This window comes from Grus americana, chromosome 19 (genome assembly GCF_028858705.1).
Source record: "Grus americana isolate bGruAme1 chromosome 19, bGruAme1.mat, whole genome shotgun sequence".
NCBI lineage: Eukaryota > Metazoa > Chordata > Aves > Gruiformes > Gruidae > Grus > Grus americana.
The window spans coordinates 8,911,580-8,931,565 of record NC_072870.1 but is presented as its reverse complement, the minus strand read 5'-3'; the positions used below and the strand labels follow the sequence as shown (position 1 = coordinate 8,931,565).

The window sequence follows — 19,986 nt, the reverse complement described above, 5'->3', positions numbered from 1 at the left end:
GAGTTACTCAATATAACTCTTGTTTTCATTTACCATCAGCAGAAATGCAACATAACAGCCCCTGTGAGCCAGATGTGCGACAACCTTGACTTTCTCTGAGTCTTATTTGCATTACACAGGGAGTACACAGTATAAGTTGTGTGAAAAGAAAAAAAAAAAAAAAAAAGGTAATGGGTAAAGCCTGGCCAAGCAGCCAAGCATCCATGTGTATAACAAAGTCTCACTGAGGAACACGAGCATCCAGAAAAGTGCTCTTAGCTCTGCTACTGTTCAGAGACTACGCACGCTGCAGTGTGCTCCAACCAGCTGTTTGGAGATGCTGTTCCTCACGCTGGAGAAGAAACAGGAGGAAAATGGGTATGGAATCAGGATAGGGAACTGGGCACACACAGAAGACGGGCTTTTTCTTTTGAGGGGGTGTTTGTCCTCAAACTTGTTTTCTCAAGTTCTGGATTTTTGCACGTAAAGTTTTTTATTCCTGGTTTTAATTTAATTATGGCTACTTTGTTCCCTGCAACCCAGCTGATACAATTCCATCCAAACAACATGCAGCCTAAATGACTTATTGGGCAAGAGAAGCCAAATTCTTTGCAAAACCACAGTGTCTGAGAGAGTCTACACGTGTCCTACAAAAGCTGTCTTTATTTAAACCAACCAAACAACACCCCAACCTGCTCGTCTCACGTCACTCGGGTAGCTAGAAGGGGTATTTCTCTCATCACCTGCTCTACAGGTTTTAATTCCATTTACTTTCATCGGGAAGATGGCTCAAGAGACAACTGCTTTTCTGCTCCTCATGGTCCTTGTCGTACCCGAAGTAAATACTTGGTGCCCACCCCCCTGACAGACTTGCACATTCCCAGCACTGGCCCTCCTCGACAGACAGCGATCGTCAACCAACAGACCATCCCCATAGAGCGGGAACGGCCAGAAAGTGGGAAGGGACTGCTGAGTTGAATTATTGCAACAACAATAAAACAGTAGCTTTTTCATTTTGCTGGTCTTCATTCCAAAAGCAACACTTTACAACCAAACCTTTAAAGCACGAACAGTAAAAATAGCCCTTTGTGTGTGCGCGTGTGGGTGTGTTTCACCCGAAAAAAAAAAAAACCCAGTAGCTGCAATGAAAGACATAGTACACATACTGAAAAGTCATCAAAAGAAATATGAGCCCAACTCTTCTGGTAAAGCTTTGTTCCTGTCATCTTAAATTTATTCCTCTTTTTCCCTCCTCCTATGTTTTCCTTGGGATATCCACATAGTTTACATGCACAAGCTGAAAAGGAGCCCAAAGAACAGGAGCAGTGAGGCCTCGCACTTGCCGGCCAAAGGGAGAAGCCCAACGCACGGGGCGTCCCGGCAGCAGCCGAAAGGCACCTGCACGCTGCAAGGACATGGGGTGACACGGCCATCTGCGAGGGCAGGACCCAGGTTTGAAGACCTGGTGCTACCTTCAGAAAACAAAAACCTCAGGACGCTCAAGATTTTAGGGCGCTTTCCTAAAAAAGGAGACGAGAAGAGAGAAACCTTGAGCAAAACTGGGGTGGTTTGGTACATGCACTACCTTCTAGGCATAGCAGAGGCTCCTGGGTCTGCCTGGTTGTGAGTCCTCATGTCCCCACATGTCCCTGTGTCCCCAGAGAGCCGGGAGCGGGGTGGCAGGGCCAAACCAGGAACCGCCAGGTCCCTCCTCCACGTCCAGCACTGATACGGGTCACCAGCAAAAGGAGCTGCTTCGTGATGTCATGGAGGATGAATCAGTCTCCAAGTCTCCCCGTGCTCAGCAGCATCCCGCCGCCGGCTTATCGTTACAGGCTCCGGACTGGGCACGAGGAGCATCCGTAACCGCCGGGCCAGCACCTTCTCCCTTGACCTTGTGTCACTCAGGCAGGAAGAGGTGGGAGGGAAAGGAAAGCCAGTGGGTGCTGCAGGCAGCAGATACTGCTGCCTTTGAAACTGCCTCCGCCGTTTTCTGACACGAGTTTTGGGTTGCACTGCTGCATGCTGCACCCTGTGTGATGGCTAAAATGCGTTCATGCTGACTTTTAATTAGCAGCTGGCAGCTCTGATTGCTCCGCTCGTGGGGCTTTCCTTGTGTGTATTGGAGAGATTATTAGAGCTCTGTGTTTAAGCGCTTGCTGTTGTCCACTCAGTTGTAAGGAAGTAGGAAATTGCAGCTGTGCCAAAAGGTTTTAGCAAAATATAAAAAAACCAGCAAGCGATCGACATGAGTCACTAACACGTCCCCCAGCCCCACTTACAAGCAGTTTTACATATAAATCGATGCTTAATTCAGCAAGTAAATCAAACCTTAGCCAGTGCAATCCATAAACTTAATTGGGGCAAAAATACCCCATGCAGATTAGCAGTTCCCTCATCCCAACAATTAAAAATAAAGCACACCAGGCAATTTAAGCGCCTGCTACAGATCAGTACAACACATTCGCAGTACTTTGTTATCCAGAATATGACAACAGGGGTTTAGGGCAAATTCCTCTCCCACTCCACATCCCAGCTCCCCGTCCTACAGCCATGTTTAATCATTCTACACCTGCTGTAAAGTTTGAGTAAAGATTATCACCTACAAATTTTGTAATATAGGGCCTTCTCATCATTTACTATTTCGTCCAGAACACACAAGGTAAAGAATCAGGGAAACTGAGCACCATTCCCAGCTGAAAGCAATATTGGCAATGCCATTTTCTGTGTTAAATCTCTCAAAGTGGCCTGCAGCCAAAGTGGATTTAGAAGTCTAAGTATTTCTTAATTTACCTCTATAGTTACTGAATGTTTTTGCAAGAAAAAAAAAAAAGCCAGACTCCAACAAAAGACTGGGAATGTTGAATCGCGGAGGACAGAGTGAAGTAAATGAAAAAAAGCTAAACAAAGGCAGAACCCTAATGGAGTAGGGGTCTCGAGACAGACATGCCTTCCCAGTACAGGAAAACTGGAACGGATCAGGCACAGTCTTTATTCCTTTAATAAAGATTGAAATTTTACATGTCCAAATACTAATTCTGCATTTAAATAATTATATGCATTTCTTATTCAACTGTCAGAGTAATAACCCAGCCCTGAAGGAAAGGGAGGAGGGTGAAGGAAAAAACCTCTTGCACCAAACCCAGGTCTAGTAAAAAAAAAAAAAATCACATAAAAGCGACTCTGTCTGATGCAAATAGTGGAATGTGTGCACAAGCGACAAGTATTTATTTAAATAATTTCATAACACTTAACTTGTTTATATATCATCAGTCCCATCACATGTGCTGCATTTTACCAGTGTTCCAAAGACAAAAATAAATGGCTTACCAGCTGCTGCTTTCTCAAGGTTGTGATTTACTTGGGTATAAACAGTCAGAGCTAAGTGATTCAAATACTACTACGCTACGTAGGTTCAGGAGATCTACGGAACTGACATGGCACACACACAACACCTGAAATGCCGAGCCTTTCCTAATGGTGTTATTTTACTGGGGAAAAAAAAAATAATCCTCTTTTCATTTGGAACATGTACAAGCTCTACTACCAGCTGCATTCCACTTCAAATATTAGCTGGGGGTGGTGAGGCTAGTTACAGCTGGAATACATCATAAAGCAGAAAGCTATTAAAATTCATGGCAGCGAGACAGTGTGTTGATCCTACAAAAATGGAGCTCTCTGTTTAATATTTCTAATTAAAAAAAAAAATAGTTCGATCCACTTCTGTTGTCTTCACCTCCGTCTAAAGCAGTCTGGGTTTTCACAATACTTTGGCAAGAAAACACAGCTCTGCATTTCAAACGTATAAAAGCCAGCAGTGTAACTGCAACAAAATCCTTAAGCACTAATCACATGGGCCTCTCTAGGAATGGCTTCGTATATCCTTGAGAGGATCACAGAAGCAATAGGGCTCAATCTCAATTCCTTATTACCCTTTGAGTACCTCCGTTTAACGGCCACAAACAAGCAGGCTAGTGAAACTCCTTGTCAAAGAACACAAAGAGGACAGCAAACGAGAAGGTGTATTTTAAATTTCACGCTAACGAAAGTTTTCCCGATTTTAAAGGCTCTCACTGGCATTAGGAGGGGAAAGAGAACTCCTTGGATACTTACAGAGAGTATTTTATTATCCATGTGTTTTAATGTGCCACAAAAGAATGAAAGCTTTAATCTGCATGATAGGAGTTTTTGGGGTGAAGGATATATTTATAACTACAGCAATTACTGCTCTAAGAAGCAAGAAGAAATCAATACGTGGCTAAGTCTCAAGGCAGCGTATGTCAATAGTGAAATCAAGAAATCAAAGCAAACAAGAACTCCACGTGGATCTTAAGGCTCCCTCTTTCCCAAACAAATCCATCCCTTACCTTGCTCATAGCAGTCAGGGCAGGGTCACAGGCTGCATCCAGGTCCTGCACTAACAGCTGTATGCTGTTGGAGATCACGCTGCAAAAAAAAAAAAAAAATATCAAGCACGAGTTTTAGAATAGTACTCGGCAACACAGTGCCAGAACTGGCTTATTTGACTGTGAAAGGAGGAAAATCATCTCCTAGCTGACAGTAGCATTAGGCTGTGAATACATATGGCCTAAATTTGTACTGAAAAGAAGCTGGGAAGCTCTGCATGCTGTTCATCAGGGAGCTACGCAATGGGCTGTAGTGTAGAGAGGACATTTTTACAGTTGACCTTTCTCTGTTTTGACACATAGAAAGGGCTGGAGATCAGAGGTGTCAGATGGGGTAACCCCCACCTTCGTATCAGGAAGAGGAGAAACCCCTGAGTACCGAGCCCGGACTGGGATTCGGCTTCAAATTTAATCCAGTCTGCATCAAACCCAACATTTTATCATCTCTCCACTTATTCACAGTCGATATTCTACTACCCACAGAAACTTGTGAAGAGGATTTTAAAAACTACATCTGTATGAGTTCTGAATGCTTCTCCCCTTTGAGAAGATCAAGGCAGATGTCTTATTTACACTATGTCTAGGATCGCAGCCATCTATTGTTTGAGTTTCTCAGAGACATACACCAGACTAAAGGACACATTAGCCAAACACATTTCCCTCCCTCCCCCCTTTTTTTTTTTTTAAACACCATGATATTGCTTAGAGACATATTTGATGTCACCACATTACGATGTGCATAAAGGTGCAACAGATCCTGAAACAACAGCCGAGAAACACTGTCTGCAGCAACTGGGACCACCCTCAAGGGCACGTAACCCAGTGCTCACATTACAGACACCTTCTGCTAGAAGTAGTAAGTGACTGTGTTTCACTAAGTAAGTACAGGTCTTAAAAACAGCATAAACTTTAAATCTGCCACAGATGCCTGTTTACAACTTCGGGATTATATATGTAAGAACTGGGTTTTACTTTTGTTCTTTCTCATGATGGTAGCACAGATGGGAATCGCAGATCTATAAGAAATCCGACCAATGCTTCCTCAAACCATCTTTCCTCCCCCTCGTTATCTTTGTGAAGTTCTGAGTACTACTCTGGAGTTCACTGTTCAAAATATCTTTAAATTTCCACCTCCTCATCGAGATACAGTATCACCCACTCTTACTTCTGCTGCTGGGATCTGGGTGGTGTTCTTCACCGCAGCCCACAGAGGTTGCCTATTCCCTTTCCTACAGCTCTAGCACAGAAGGACTGGAACAGGATGCCAAGTAAAAGCTGTTCCTTCAGAGCAATTAATTTGTTTGTAAAGGGAAATCCGTCCAAAATTAGTCGGAAAAATTAGTATGGGAGATGAAGCGACTACTGGCTTCAAGTTACCTGATCTGAAACTTGCATTGGGATAAAAAAAGCCTGTGACCATTTCTGCTGGTGCCTCTGCTTCTGCTGGGCACTGCAGGATTTACTCCCTTGGGGGATTCCACCAGCTCAAGCAATGCCAAGGGAGCCGGACCGAAATAACCGTCTCTCGAGCACAGCTGACTCCCGCAGGGCGCCTGCTGGCAGCGACTTGTAGGAAAGAGCTGTGGTTCAGCACCAAAATGAAACACAACCCTCTCAGTGGAAGGAAAGTGACTTCATCACTAGTCTCCACACGTCAGGAGTCTGTCCTAAGCTGGGTCACCACGTACGGGCTCTCGCCTAAAAACCACAAGACTGAAAACAGGGAGATAAACTTATTTGTCTGCACTTCAAAATAAATACCTGCTGCAGAGGGATAACGGCGCAGCAAGAAGTGTGTGGCAAACACAAAGCAAGAGGGCTTGGATCCTGGTTCTGCTGGAAGCCACTTCAAACCTTTGCCCCGTGCAGCACATAACAGTACTTCAGCGGCAGTTAATGCCTCCTCATACAATCCCTGATAGATACACAGAAGCTGACAGATCGGGAAGCCGAGGCCATAAATGAGCAGTATAGTTCTAGTACAGTAAGTTCTTACCACATTAAGTTCAACGCTTCAGGCCTTCAAGGGGTCCCTGAACACCACCCATAATCTCACAACAGATCAACAGGACAGGGGGGTGGGAATCCTGGATTTCAGGATTTACGCAACAATAATTTTCCTCCTGTTGAGCTTTGAGAAGAGCTCATTATCTTTTCCACATTTCCTAAAGAAAATGCTTAGCCAACCCAGGGGCGTAAACCCCTCTGAGCTGATCGCTTTATACGCATTTGGGGTGGTTCTGCACTTTCCTTTCTGTGAAGGAAGAAACACCGTCCAGGGTGTGTAAGCAGCAATGTTTTATCACTTTCTTTATGACCATGCCTAACAAGACATCAAATCCCAGAAGAAACAACTTGTTTGATGTTGAGTGAGCAAACGCCAGAGAGGTTTATAGCTATGACTTACACTGACAGAAGACTGGACAAAGCTCTATGCAAAGCTCTATGCTGGAACAGACTGAAAGTCAATTAAAAAGCCTTTGTTACAAGATACATCAGGTCTGTCAGTTTAACTTTAAAGCTGTCCAAAACAGCAAACGTGAACTATACATTTAAACAATTTCCAAAACATATCATATTGGCTGCCTATGACCAACCACCTCGTGGGGCAGCCACCGTGGGAACTGAGCAGCGACTCGAGGTGGCTGGCTCCTGCCAGACAAGTCACCAGAAAACACAAAACTCACCCTTGACTTGTCCATGTTAAGAAAATCCCACCATGTGGCGTATTTTATTTCTACTCCCCAGCTACCTTGCTTGTTTTGGCTTAGTGGACACAGCAACCGTAGCTTTCGGTCAGGGATTCACTCTTAAAAAGGGCTGAGAAATATCTAAAGGGAAGGGAGTCTCTGCAGCCTGGAATGGAGCCTGAGCCCATGTGAAAAACCTGGATGGAGATTCAGTGGGATCCTGCCCACTGGAGCAAGAGAGGAAGAATCACAGGAAGGAAGTCTTCTGAAACAAATCTTACTGCTATCTGGGCTAAATCTTAGTTTTAGGGAGAAGAAGAGCTGGTGGTAGGGATTATTTTCCCAACTTTGCCAAGGTTTTCTTTTGTCTTTTGTGAGGCAAAACCATTATTTTTTTGCCTCGACTTCCTTCTCTCAAAAAACATTCAATCTGTTTGTCAGCGGTGGAGAGAGGAGAGGATGTTAGAGGGGAATATTTTTAGCTTCGTTACGTGAAAAGTTATTTTAATGAATGATAATCTTCTCTCAATTATAATCCCCAAATATAAGATTGGATCAGTCCTTTATGTCATCTGAAATGGGGTTTGATCATACTGACAAGGCTGCTGATTAACAGTGGGAAGTTAAAGCAGGAAGGAATGTACTGAAATAGCTTCCTTTCTTGAAATCTAACAGCCACCTCGCAGAGCTGCCAAGATGCAAATGATGTTTCAAATGGAAACTCACTATTTCCTTTCCCCTTTCCAGTGCTCTTGTTCCTTTGGCTAGGACGACGGGGAACGACTACATCTAAAGTCTGTACTACTGCTGCTCTTGGAGTAGCCGAAGATGTCCATTCCTTCACCAGGGAAATGCCTATGCCTTGGCTGCGTATGTGGGTGGGTCCTACTGCTGGCTGGGTCCTACGACACTGGGAGCTTGGGCTTGTATTACTCCAGCACCATCTGGCTGACAAACTAGGATGTTTGATATATTGTGGGAGGATGCATCTGCTGAACATACATGCTGAAAGTGTCCATCTCTCCCGTCAGGTTGATTCTCTCCACTAGACTTGCATCCACTTTTTCTTTGAGTTTCTCTTCCAACTGTTAGGAAACAAAACAAGCAACAGAAAGATCAGATTTCTTACTTGAAATGACCATTCTTGAAAACTTTTCGTCCTGAAAAAGTCAGCTTCTTAAAACCTAATCTGTGCCCAGACTATATCCAAAGCTCAGCCAGTGAACAATGGCAATCTCTCCTTGTTGGACACCCCAGGCACATTGATCTGCCAGGGTGGCCTGTGGTGGCACTGCGTCCCCAAAGAAGTAAACCTCCAAGGTCATATATGTAACTCTAGCATGACACGCTAATATACTAGCTTAACACCGTGGCACCTGTCCTGCTAATAAAGATGTTTTTCAACACCCTGTCTGTGCCCAAACTGCAGAGGAGTAAGATTGCCAGCTCTAGTGGGGGAGAAGCCTTGATATGGTCAAACATCACAGCTCATCCACTAACCTATGGCATTTTGAAAGCACCTGAATGTAACAAGCACTGTGGCTGCAAAGCTTATCAGCATAAATATCTCCTCTCTTCACTCCACCTTGCCCCAATATTTCATGCAAGCATTTTCCCAAATCTATTTTGAATTACTGTTGTTCTTGCTTTTATAAAGGGGAGATCAGGAACAACAAGAGTCTGTTGTTTTTTTTTTAAATTTGGTCCCCAATCCAAAACAATTATGTAACAAATATAAAAGGATTGAATCCAAAACTGATGCTGCAAAGCAGGATTACAAGCAAATTACTTTTCTCAGGTAGAAACAGCAAAATCAATGCTTTTCTTTCTTTGAAACATAGATTTAACAACGCAGAGCTCAATAATCAACAGGATGCTATGTGGAGCCGATGCTACTATGGGTATTTTAGTACTCCTGACTCTTCCAGTCTCCACAGCAGCCTGCCCCTGAAGAGGGAGCGGCACAGCATCTCGTGACAGAAGAGGTGGCTGGTGCTGGGTGCCATCTCAGAGGTGCTGCAGAGGAAAGCTCACCTGCTGGGTGGTCGCCAAGCAGTACTCTGCAGTGCTTAGGATGCTGCAAATGAGGCAGAGTTCTTCTAAAGTAAACTTTGCCACTTCAGAGCCTTCCTTTTCTTTCAGCAAACTAGTGATGGTGAGCCCACCGCTGCTGCTAGTTGTCCTGGGGAAAAAAAAAAAAAAAAGACAAAACCTGTAAGGCTTTCAGGTGTACGGACAAAGTGTACGCGTTGCAAAATTAGATTTCAATGCCATAAAAAGCCCTTATGACCACAAAATACAATGCAACACGGGTCAGTGTCATTCTGCGTCAAACCCACAACTGCTATTTTGGTTAAAGAATAGCTTTTAGAAAGACAAACAGAACTTCGTATCAAGTCTTCAGGCAAAGGACAACTCATTCACAACATCAGGATTCAAGTGGAATACAGCCTTCCCCAGCTAGCTTCACCTTCGCTGCCAGTTACTCAAAATCTAATTAAAGATTACAGAAAAATCTCAGTAACTATCAGGGAGATTGTCATATTTATCTTCTCAGTCCTAAACAGATGTCAACATGCATTTGAAACTTTGGTAACCTGTTATAAAAACTGATGCTATCAACACAGTAAATTATAGAAGATGCAGCTTCTTTCCACCGTCTTCCAATGATTAACAGCTGTGTATCAACAAAGGAGGACTCAGAACAGTTTAGAGTCAGGAAATTCCCTACCTCTCAACTCTTTATAATCCAAATCCATTAAAAAAATAGGACAGTGATATTTATCTTGGACAGCAAAAATGGAGCACACAAAAAAAATGTGTATAAAGAATGCAACTGAGGTCTGATGGAGAGCACACATTAAATTTATCTTTCCACTTGTCTGGATGTAACCCTCTCCCCTTCCATCTGTAAAAGATTTTACTGGTTTCAGAAATTCATTCTGCTGCTCCCAGGTTTACAAGGGAAACAAACTGAAGATGGTAAATAGCATACAATGTTATCTGTAGTTAAGGTTGGCAATATCTCAAGGAGCTCCTTTAGCCTGTACGCCTACTCATCCATATTGGTGTAAACCCCTAATGATTTTCTCTATTTTCACTGGATTTACATCTACGTATTTTATTCATACATATATAAAATGTTACAGAGCAGAGGGAGTTACAGGTAAGCACTTTAGCATCACACAAATAAACCACCTTCATTATAAATTATTATATGTATAATGTTCAGCTAAGGCAGCTAAGAATTGCAGTATGCCTTTGTTACGCAAGTGGCAGGCTCAGTGCAATTCTGAAAGCCAGACCTCTCTGAAGAGACTTGGGCTGGCATTTCAAAAGGAACTTCGAGAAACTGTAAATCTGACTGCTAATCGAAGCCAAATATGAAGCTATCCTCCAGGGGCCCTTAAAAGAAAAACAATGCTGTGACTGTCCATTTGGTCTCTTGCTGTTTCTCAGTGCAATAAACTGAACTTTTGAGAAAATCGGGAAGTAAATGCAGTCACATTGCTGCTACGTGCTTTCTTTGACAGTAAAACATAAGTGTTCACGAGTATGTATTTATTAATTATCTTTACAAAGCATCTGCTCCGCACTGGAAAGTCTCACCGGACGGTGCTGCAGCATTTGGGAAGTGAAACTCACTTGGGCAGGTTTCCAGACAGAATTTTCCAGGCGTATTCCCGAAGGTACTTCTGGAATATGGTGGTCAGGGCTATCATCGGCTCGCCTGTGCTGAGCTGGGAGCACTGCACCATGCACTTCTTGTAGTACACAAAGAGGTCGGCACAGCTGGGCAGGACAGCTCCTCCTTCGTCCACGTTGGGCTTGGGGGGACCTTGAGCCTTGAAGTCAGCCACAAACCTGTCAATCAGTTCACCCAGATTTCTGATGAGGGGGAACAATAGAAAGATATTTTAGTATGTTGGGGGAGGAAATGGAGGGAAGAGAGAGAATAATGCTTAAAACCAGATGCCCTGTCTTGTGTCACCAGCAAACACATTCAGATTTTAGCAGCCCTTTCTTATCTCCACCCTCTCAGCACAAAGCTCATACAATAATGCGGACCGGACCGATGAGTAACGACCTTTTGTACTCCAGAGTTTTACTGTCAGCTTCAATCTGTTCTCCAGTCACATATAAAAGCTCGCGAGTTTGCCAGGACTGGGTTCAGCACATTTGATGCAAGTGCATAAAGCGTATGCTCAAGTTTCATTCCTGGCACCGGCAAAAGTAACGGTTGGGCTTCCCATATCATCGGCCTCCGGAGCAGACCTCAGGGAATACAGCTTTTAAAGGGATGTGCTCAAAATGGTGTGCCATTTGCCATTTCTCCATTGCATTTGGATACCACCTGGTTTTGCACAACTTCACATATCCTTTAAAAAAGTTTTATTTAGCATAAGCGCAAAGTGCACTTCCTACTTAAACTCTTTTTAAAAGCACAAAAAGCCCTCCTATTGTCTCAAGTGGTCCTTACTCAAATATTTTGGGTTTTAGGCAACAATAAACTTCACCATTTCACCACAACAAAAAAGCTTTTCAGCATGGCAGAGGGCCAGAACCAAAGCAGTGTGATCTTGGGGAGTTCCTCTGGTCCTACTCCTCCAGAGACAGCATATCCGTGTCAGGAACCAAGACCAGCTCTCCTGACACCGGAGCTCAGCTCAGTGGAGTAACCTTTGCCAGATGAAATAAATTACAGCAATAAACCTCCTCCCCCAGACACACAAATACACGCAACCTTCCACAAGGAAGTTTGGCTTTTGAGGAATATATGGACATTTCAGATGACAGAGTGGCACTCCGCTGACCAAAAGCAGTTGTGAAGTTCCTGAATTTTATATTCCCGTTTCCACTGTGGTCTTGTCTCCACTTCCCCCAGCTCTCCCCTTCCCACGGCACAGCCTTCACCCCTCTCACTGCTGAGGGTGTAACGGCTGTGCTGCGCCATGATCCAGAGCGCCCAAGAGAAAGCCAAATCCTTAGAAGGAGAATGGGAGAAGAAAGAACTTGAACTATACCTCCCACAAGAAAGTGAACTATTGTTTAAAAAAGAAAAAAAAAAGTGCATTACTTCATAGTTAATATATTATCATTATTTTTCAGGAACAGACTTATTTGACAGAATTGCAATGCTGTCCGTAGAAATGAAAAATCTTCTTTAAAAGCCTGTCAAAGAGTTTCAACTTGAAATGTTCTCCTAATCGTAGGCCAGCTCACAGGGCACCCAGCTCACCGCGAGAGTTCATGCCAAGGGACTGCATTAGGGTCTCCAGGGCTGGGTACGGCGTTACTGCCGGCACGACGGCACAGCGGCTGAGACTCCAGCACACACTCGCTTACCTCTGCCAATGAAAGGGGAAAAAACCCGCCAAGGATGAAAGCTTTTCACCAGTATCTGTCCTTTCTTGTCATCTTGTGAAAGAGTAAAACCACTCTGATTCTAGGGAACCCACAACACGGCACAGGTAGAAAAGGTGACCTGTCTCTTCCCTGATAAACTTACAGACTGCTGCACCAAAACAGATGAGCTCCTACCGTGGGGCCAAACTAATCTGCAGAAACGTGCTTGCGATATCAGGGCTTAAGCCAGGCTCAGAGGCTATTGCAAAGACAAGTAGGCCCTTTTTTCATGCTTATTGCTTGCTGCTTTGAGTACTTTACATAGCTCTGATTCCACAGATACACACAGTTCCTCGGCTTTGTTACAAGAACTGTAAAAACATCAGGCTGCCCAATTGATGTGATAAATCTCTACACTGGCACGAGCAATTGAATGCTGAACCGAAGCATTAATTGCATTCGACCACAGCGAAGCAAAGTATACCTCTCCCTGTAGCTGTAGGAGAGCCAAACAGACGGCTGCTGCAGGAGGGCTCACACGTGCTGCAAGCTCCAGCATTCCTTCAGGTTCTCAAATAAAGCAGACGTGGCTTGCTCCTTGTCAAAAGTCCCACTAAATTAAACAGCTGCATTTCCACCTCTGCATCTGCGCTTTGCTCCATCTGGGCAACAAAGTGGAGCTTTCTTAGTATTCACCAGCCACTTTTTTTTTTTCCTCATTCTCTCAGTCTCAAGATGCAGTGAGGAATGTCAATGGCTTTTGTTTCTTTATGCTTACTCCACATGTTCTCCTCTTCTCCAAGGCAAAGTGAAATGTATCTACATTTTCCCAGTCCCCCAAGGTCTTGTCAAGTGGGATGAACGAGCAAATGCAGCTGTCCAAAAGAGCTAGGAGAGCAGTGCTAGAGCTTCGTGCTTGTTCTGATCCTAACCTGGACAAACTGCCCATCAAAGGCAGGCTATGAGGACTGCTCTTATTTCAGCATAGGATCGATACAAGCAAAACATCAGGATACTAGACACTAAGGGAACTAATATATTATTAATGCACACCTCAGTTCACATCAGTCTCAGCTGGCCCAAATACAATATGAAGGCTAACAACCTTTGTGCAGTACAATGGGAGCACAAAGAATTTGGTAGAAAAACCTACTGGGAGATGAAACATGAAGAAGGCAGGAGAGCTACAGAAAACAAACATTCTTCTCTACAGACTCTGCAATAAAGCTCCAAGAAAATTCTCTGGTAGCGCAAATGTGGTATTTCCTAACAGTAGCATATTTATCAGGAGCAAGAACTCTCCAAATTGAACCAAGAGAAAATATGAAATGAAATCATACAAAGGGAATTTCATTCTGGTTCTTAAATCCTTTAATTCCTATATTCCTCTTCCTTTTTTCTTTCACCTATTTGGTGTACTTTCTGCATCTCTGGCAATCATGAGAGGAACTAGGCAGCTCCTCAGTGACATGAGAGAAGAACATGGTGCAAGGTAAGTTGGTCTGTTCGGTGATGTGAACAGTTGGTACCTGTTGGACGCTGGGGAAGGGCAACGGCATTGAGGTGCCTGGACCACTTGTAGGATAGTTGCCACGGCATTTTGGAAGCCCCTCTGCTCACGAGACCGCAAACACACACCACAAAGAGAAAGTGCCGTTTTCTGAACAATCTGAACGCCCACGTGCGTTTTAGCACACTTAACCACGGCTCTGCATACTCACAACACTGCAGACCTGACAGCTCCTCCTTCACTCCAGCAGAACAGCTTAGCTCACATGTGTACGCTCCTGTGGCTCCCACAGACCACAAAGAAGAGCTAAAGACACGTATCCCAAAGGGGCAGAAATGAAATCTGCTTCGCTGTTAAGAAATGTGATATTTACACTGCAGCTAAGGGTGGAGAGCAGCATCTTAAAGACTTTCTTTCAGGTGTCTCCTCTTAAATTGCTACAGATTTTGGCACCGTGTTTCTTTAAATGGGTATGGAAACATTTTTCAGGAGAAAAGGTCCAGGCTGCTTTCTGTCACAGACTTAAGGCAACGATGAACAAAACTGTCACACTACTCTCACTATTCAGAGCCCAAACATACAATTAATTATCTAAGCAACTCCTCATTTTCAGACGTCAGCAACAGATTCCTCAAAAGTACAATCAAAGGGGGAAGAAGAGAGAAAATCATAATGGAAAGCAATTTTTGGCAGACAGGGGCAGCATGGGGAATACTGTGGCAGTTTTTCTTTGAACTCCTTGCAGCCCGTGGCTATAAAGCTAATATAAAACATCTCACGATTGTAAAGGAAAAGGAAAAAAAAAAAAAGCAACCGAAAGGGCTAGGAGCACAGCGGGGTAGAATTACCAAAACGGGGATTAAAATGGCCCCCAGTGAGAAGGGAAGAAAAATTCAAACAAGTTAGTGCTCAGTTGGCTGAGGGAAGTATCTGTTTCCCTTTGTTATACTGCAGAGCGGAATCTAAACCCAGCATGACAGGCCATTGTGCAAGGTTTTATTTATTTAATTATTTTTTAAGCATAAAAGGTTGATGGGACAAAGGAAAGCTTTTTCAAGATGGCTATCTTGGAGTTTGGACAAAATCAGGGCATCAAGAGCCTCGATATATGCGCTCTTGCATCTGTAAGTCCTTGGAAGATAGAAGGGCACAGACAGATGAGTTACGTGAGGCAGGCACCTCCTTCTCCTTTCCAGCCACTAACCTGCGCTAAAAGACTGTACTGAACCTTTTTCAACTGTCTCCTCTCCCAGTTGGCACTGCAGTTGTTAGAGAGATGTTATTTAAACCCTGGTGTGAATCAAGGCGCTCAACAAAGTGCGGTGAGAGCTCTAAAAACTTCGCAGAGCTCTAAGCTGAAAGCTCCTTTCATTCAAGTTATTTTGCTGCAAGTCAAAGAGGAAGATGAAGAAGGGTTCCAGGGATTAAAGCCCCTGACAAAGTCCCCATCTGTGAGCGATGATAATGTTATCTTACAGCCAGCTCATCTACAGCAGCTTTCATCTAAGGATCTCAAATAACTTATTTCTGTAAAGCAAATCTTGAAACTCCTCTGCTACGAAGCCACATGTGTATTTTACAGAAAAAGCAAACCTACTATTTGTGGAAGACATGAGATGAAAGGAAGGCATATGTTTGCAGTGGGAATTGCAGAGGCAACAGAAGCAATTTCAGAAACACTAAGCCTCTTCCGCAGAAAGGCAGTGGGCATCATTCCTGCAGGCCTTTGCGATTACAGATGAAACCAACGTCCACAGCCCTCTGAATGCTCATTTTTGCCCAAGCAAAGGCCCTACTCATTCTAACTTTCTTGAACCACACATACTGCTCCTGATGAAATCAGAAAGCGGACTTTCAAGAAATTAATTTTCTGCAGCTTGAGTAGAGAATCTAGTACAATGCAACTGTAATACACATTCAAAAGCAAACAAACCCAAAAGAGCATGCTGGTTACTCACTTGTCCTGGGACTCGATATACACATAAAGGTGAGGCTCAAAGCACTTGGAAACAATGCCATGAAAAGGATTGTCAGGGACCTTTGGCTTCTTTGGCTGTAAGAAAACATTTAGGAGTGTTGGTTTCAAACCTGCCTTGTAAGACCTGGAAGAAACAGGAGTGCAACAGCACAGAAGGAGCTAAGTCTTTAGAAATATTACCACACACAAATTTACTGTCAAACAATCAAAGGCATGTAATCAACAGTATATACAGCGTCAGCGTGTTGAAGTCTTTCCTTGCTCTTACACAGCTGTTAGTATTCCAAGGAATTCTCTTTTCGCATGTAAAATATTCTTATCCTTAAAGAGAAGACTGCTGCATGCTAACAGTTTTCAGCAGAAGAATCTGAATGCAGTTTGTAAATAAAACCTTGCTGCACCCTTCAAATAGTAACAAGACTCCACTAGTCACCTCTGAAATGAAACGCAGCAGTTATTTGGAAGCAACATTGAAAAACCCCTACATTTTAGAACATTAAGGATAATAACTCAAAGTTACAGGCTTCATCTGGATGAATTTTATTTGGATAAACAGAATGCAATTACTGGAGGAGCTGAACTTATACAGGCAACATTACGGGACTGCTTTCACTGTGAAACATGTTTCTGCGGATGCAAAGACTTCTATTTTTAAAATCATATTTACAGCATTAAGCACACATGCCATTTGGGAGTCATCCGGTTTACTCTCACTTTAGGTTAGTCCTGCACTCTACGCAGTGGCCAAGCTTATCTCACTGAAGCCACTGGGACTGCTCATATGCTTAACGGTGTGCATGTTTGAGTACCAGGCTGGGCAGCGCCTTTAAGCTCATCTTCGCTCTACAGCTAGATTTTTAATTTTTTTTTACTGATAGGCAATATTTCTTTTTGCTTGTGGGCAAGCTGACAATTTTTCACTGCCTGCAAAGAGGGCTGCAGTGACTCTGGAATGGAATTCTTGCCTCTCTCCACAAAAGCCAGAATCAACTCCCAGCCAATGAAGATATGAATTTTTCCAGCTGAATTTTTTTTAGTATAAGAAAAACAAAACAAGAAAGCCTAAAGGACATACTCTCCCCTAAATGACAGAGGAGGTAGCACAAAGTAATTTGCAGAAATAGCAAAGAATGACAAGCAAGCATTTCTCAGAAGTAATTAAGACTCAAAGACACAGTGAATACTAACACATGATTGCAAACCTAAAGCGCGCAAACGGTTTTATGGAGACCAGACCACCTCTATGAGAATGGCTTCATTAACCTTCTCACTACAAGCATGACTGGAGAATGTACGTTTTTACAGCTTTGGGAGAGAGCCGCTACCCAGCATTCTCCGCCCCAGCCCCTCTGCCAGTGCCTGCCCGTTGCAGCTGGATGCACACGTTCATCGGAGCTGGGAGGAAAACAATAGGTGGCAATTACAGAAACCTTCCAGTCGCCAAGCCTCCAGGATGGCAGCGCCAACACAAGGTTGCAGATTCATGATGTTTATGATTTACCAGGCTGGAAGAGCCGACTCCTAACGCAGGACTGGTTTGCTGTGTGTGCGCATGTGTCTTTGCATCACGCTGCTCCCAGCGTGTCTGGTGGAGAGAATACTAAATCTTTTAACAGTAGCAGTGAAGCTGTATTTCTGAGCGTGCAATCCTGTCCAAAAGCTGCAGATGTTTAAGCTATTTCCTCCTTGAGTTTGATGGAAATAATAAAAGGTTACTGTTGTCACAGTAAGGAGGTCTGCAGCTGGCCCAGTTTCCTTTCATTACTATCCAAAGTAAACAGATTAAAACGAACTGCTAGGATTCACTAAAAGAGGTTCTTTTTTAACATGGATTCCCTCCCCCCACAACTCTTGTGCTCCCTCTTACACTCCCAAGTGTCTTGAATTCTCAGGACTAGTGTCTCAGAAGAGCTTTATCACTTAAAACTCTTCATCTTCAACCCTTCCTGTCCCTTCTCTTCTTCAGCGAGTGACAGATGATGAGACCTCCAACATGAACTCACCAGCACTAACCCTCAGATGTTGGCACTCTGAAATTGAAATACCGGGGCTTACGGGGCTCCCATTTGGCAGACAGATGCCTGCGGGGCAACTGCCCTTGCAGTAGAGCCCAGCACTGCGTTGTGAGGATTAACGCAGGGCGCACCCAGAAAAATAAGGGCAACCTCACCACAAACGGCATTTCAAGGGATAGCTCAATGGATGGCTTCGCACCAGCCTCCTCAAGTACAGGGAGCAGAGCACCTGAACTGTTTCTGGCCAGTGCAGGGCATTTTACTGTTTGCTAAAACCAGCCCTAACCAGCCTAAAAAAACGCTTTGCAATTTATCTCTTCACCTGCCTTCTAGCACCACTGATTTCTCCAAGGACGTCCTCTCAGCCCAGCACTGCACATCGGAGCCAAGCTTCCCCCAGCCATTACAGACAGTGGAAAGCAAGCTCTTCACAAAAATACACCACACAGGTGTTTCCCCAAGCTCCCAATCTCTGTCTTCTAGATCACTGATAAAGTCTGGCCAACACCAACTGGCCAGGTTGTATTTTAATGGAAAGAACAAAACTTTGCTTAATCATTCTATTTCAGGACTTCTGCTGTGGGTGGAAAGCAGAGGGCTGCCCTGCTCCTGTGAAAATCTGGAGGGGATGCAATGCACCAAACTGTGCTGGAGGAGAGCTACCACCCCACAAACACCCCAGGGGCAAGGATCTGAGTAGGTCCTAGGGCCCTGGTCATCCATCAGGGTGTAAATGGCCCGTTTACAGGGCTGTAAACTCACCGAACAGAGGGTAGTACCTTCCCCAAGCAACTCTGAATTGAACACTTAGAAAACGTCTGTCTGGTGAGTAAAAAATATGGGGCTTACACGCTTTGATACTGGTGCCAATTAAAACAATTGCATTTACTATTCACTCCTTTAATGTTTGCAGAGGGCTTTGGAAACCCAGTGCTTTTACAAGTGGTTAGGTGTTGCCTGCTTTGCAGAGGTAATGGATGAAAAGCACTATAGAGATAAAAATCCCAGAAATCATGTATTTGGAGTGAAAATCTAGAAGTGACACTTGAAAGTTCAATGAGTTGCCTGGTGACTCCAGACTTAAGTTTGCTTGGCTGACAAAGCAAAATATGAATTGCAACTGCTTGCAATGGGAGCTTCTTCTGGGATCTGAAAACCCAACTATGCTAGTTCATCTTTCTCTGACAGAAATCCTGCAGTTACTTCTGAGCTGTTGCTGCATGGGCTAGAACAGAATCCAACTCACTCTCACGTGGTGGGATTGTCTCCACACTATTAACCGAAATAAAGATTGCTTTGGTTTCAGTGAAGTGAGCCAGAGCAAACCACGGTCGTACTGGGAGCCTGTATGCTGCACAGAGGATCAAAACTACGCTAAATTAATTGCTGTGGAAACAAACCTTTCAAATCAATGTGATGGGAAAAGCTTAGGCACCACCAGAGATTTTTGACACAGAGACCACCTCACTGACAACTGGAGAGTTTCAAAGACTTACTTTGTCCATATCAGTTTTCTCGATCACAATCTCATCTGTCTCTGTCCCAGTTTCATCCTCCAGAAATGGGTTGGTGGAGGGAGGTGGCACTTCTGGCTTCTTCTGTTCAAAAAGAGGAAGCTCCTTAGAGAACAGTCTGTTTTGCCCCCTCTGGCACACAGCTGCATCCATGGTTTGCTTTATTAAGCCCTTCAAAGCACTGCACAGCATTTTGTCTTCCCCAAGCACAGAGGTGACTGCAGAGGGCCACATGCTGCCTCTCCATCAAGGTTAGAGCACACTCCCTCCTACGACAGGGCCAGAGTCTGGTTCCCCCTCCATCGCCCCACCAGCACACTCCAGCACCCTCTTATAGCCTGCTGCTCTTGCACCCACGCTCACCCGCTCTGCCTGAATCGTTCCTGGAAGAGGCGTTTTGGCGCCAAATTTCCACTCTCTCAAACCACACGCTCCAAAGCACGTGGTCTCCACCAGGAAGACCCAGGACAGCAGGACCCAAAACTCCGCTGCTGTAGTAAATCCTGCATTACTGCTCCCAGCAGACTGCTTGTCCCCACTGTGCACTC

At 44.2% G+C, this 19,986-nt stretch overlaps 1 protein-coding gene across 4 annotated transcripts in view; it reads right to left on the bottom strand.

Annotated features, from left to right (window-relative positions):
- Positions 1-19,986, bottom strand: part of VPS53 (VPS53 subunit of GARP complex) — a 68,845-nt gene that overhangs the window by 16,759 nt on the left and 32,100 nt on the right. For 3 of the 4 annotated variants that reach the window (XM_054848073.1, XM_054848075.1, XM_054848076.1), the window contains 6 exons: positions 19,421-19,522; positions 15,890-15,984; positions 10,721-10,963; positions 9,110-9,257; positions 8,078-8,160; positions 4,347-4,425 (listed from right to left, as the gene is read on the bottom strand). In XM_054848073.1, coding sequence (XP_054704048.1) covers positions 4,347-4,425; positions 8,078-8,160; positions 9,110-9,257; positions 10,721-10,963; positions 15,890-15,984; positions 19,421-19,522 — 750 coding nt within the window. The remainder of the gene's footprint in view (positions 1-4,346; positions 4,426-8,077; positions 8,161-9,109; positions 9,258-10,720; positions 10,964-15,889; positions 15,985-19,420; positions 19,523-19,986) is intronic. The other variant, XM_054848074.1, reaches the window with a different exon arrangement.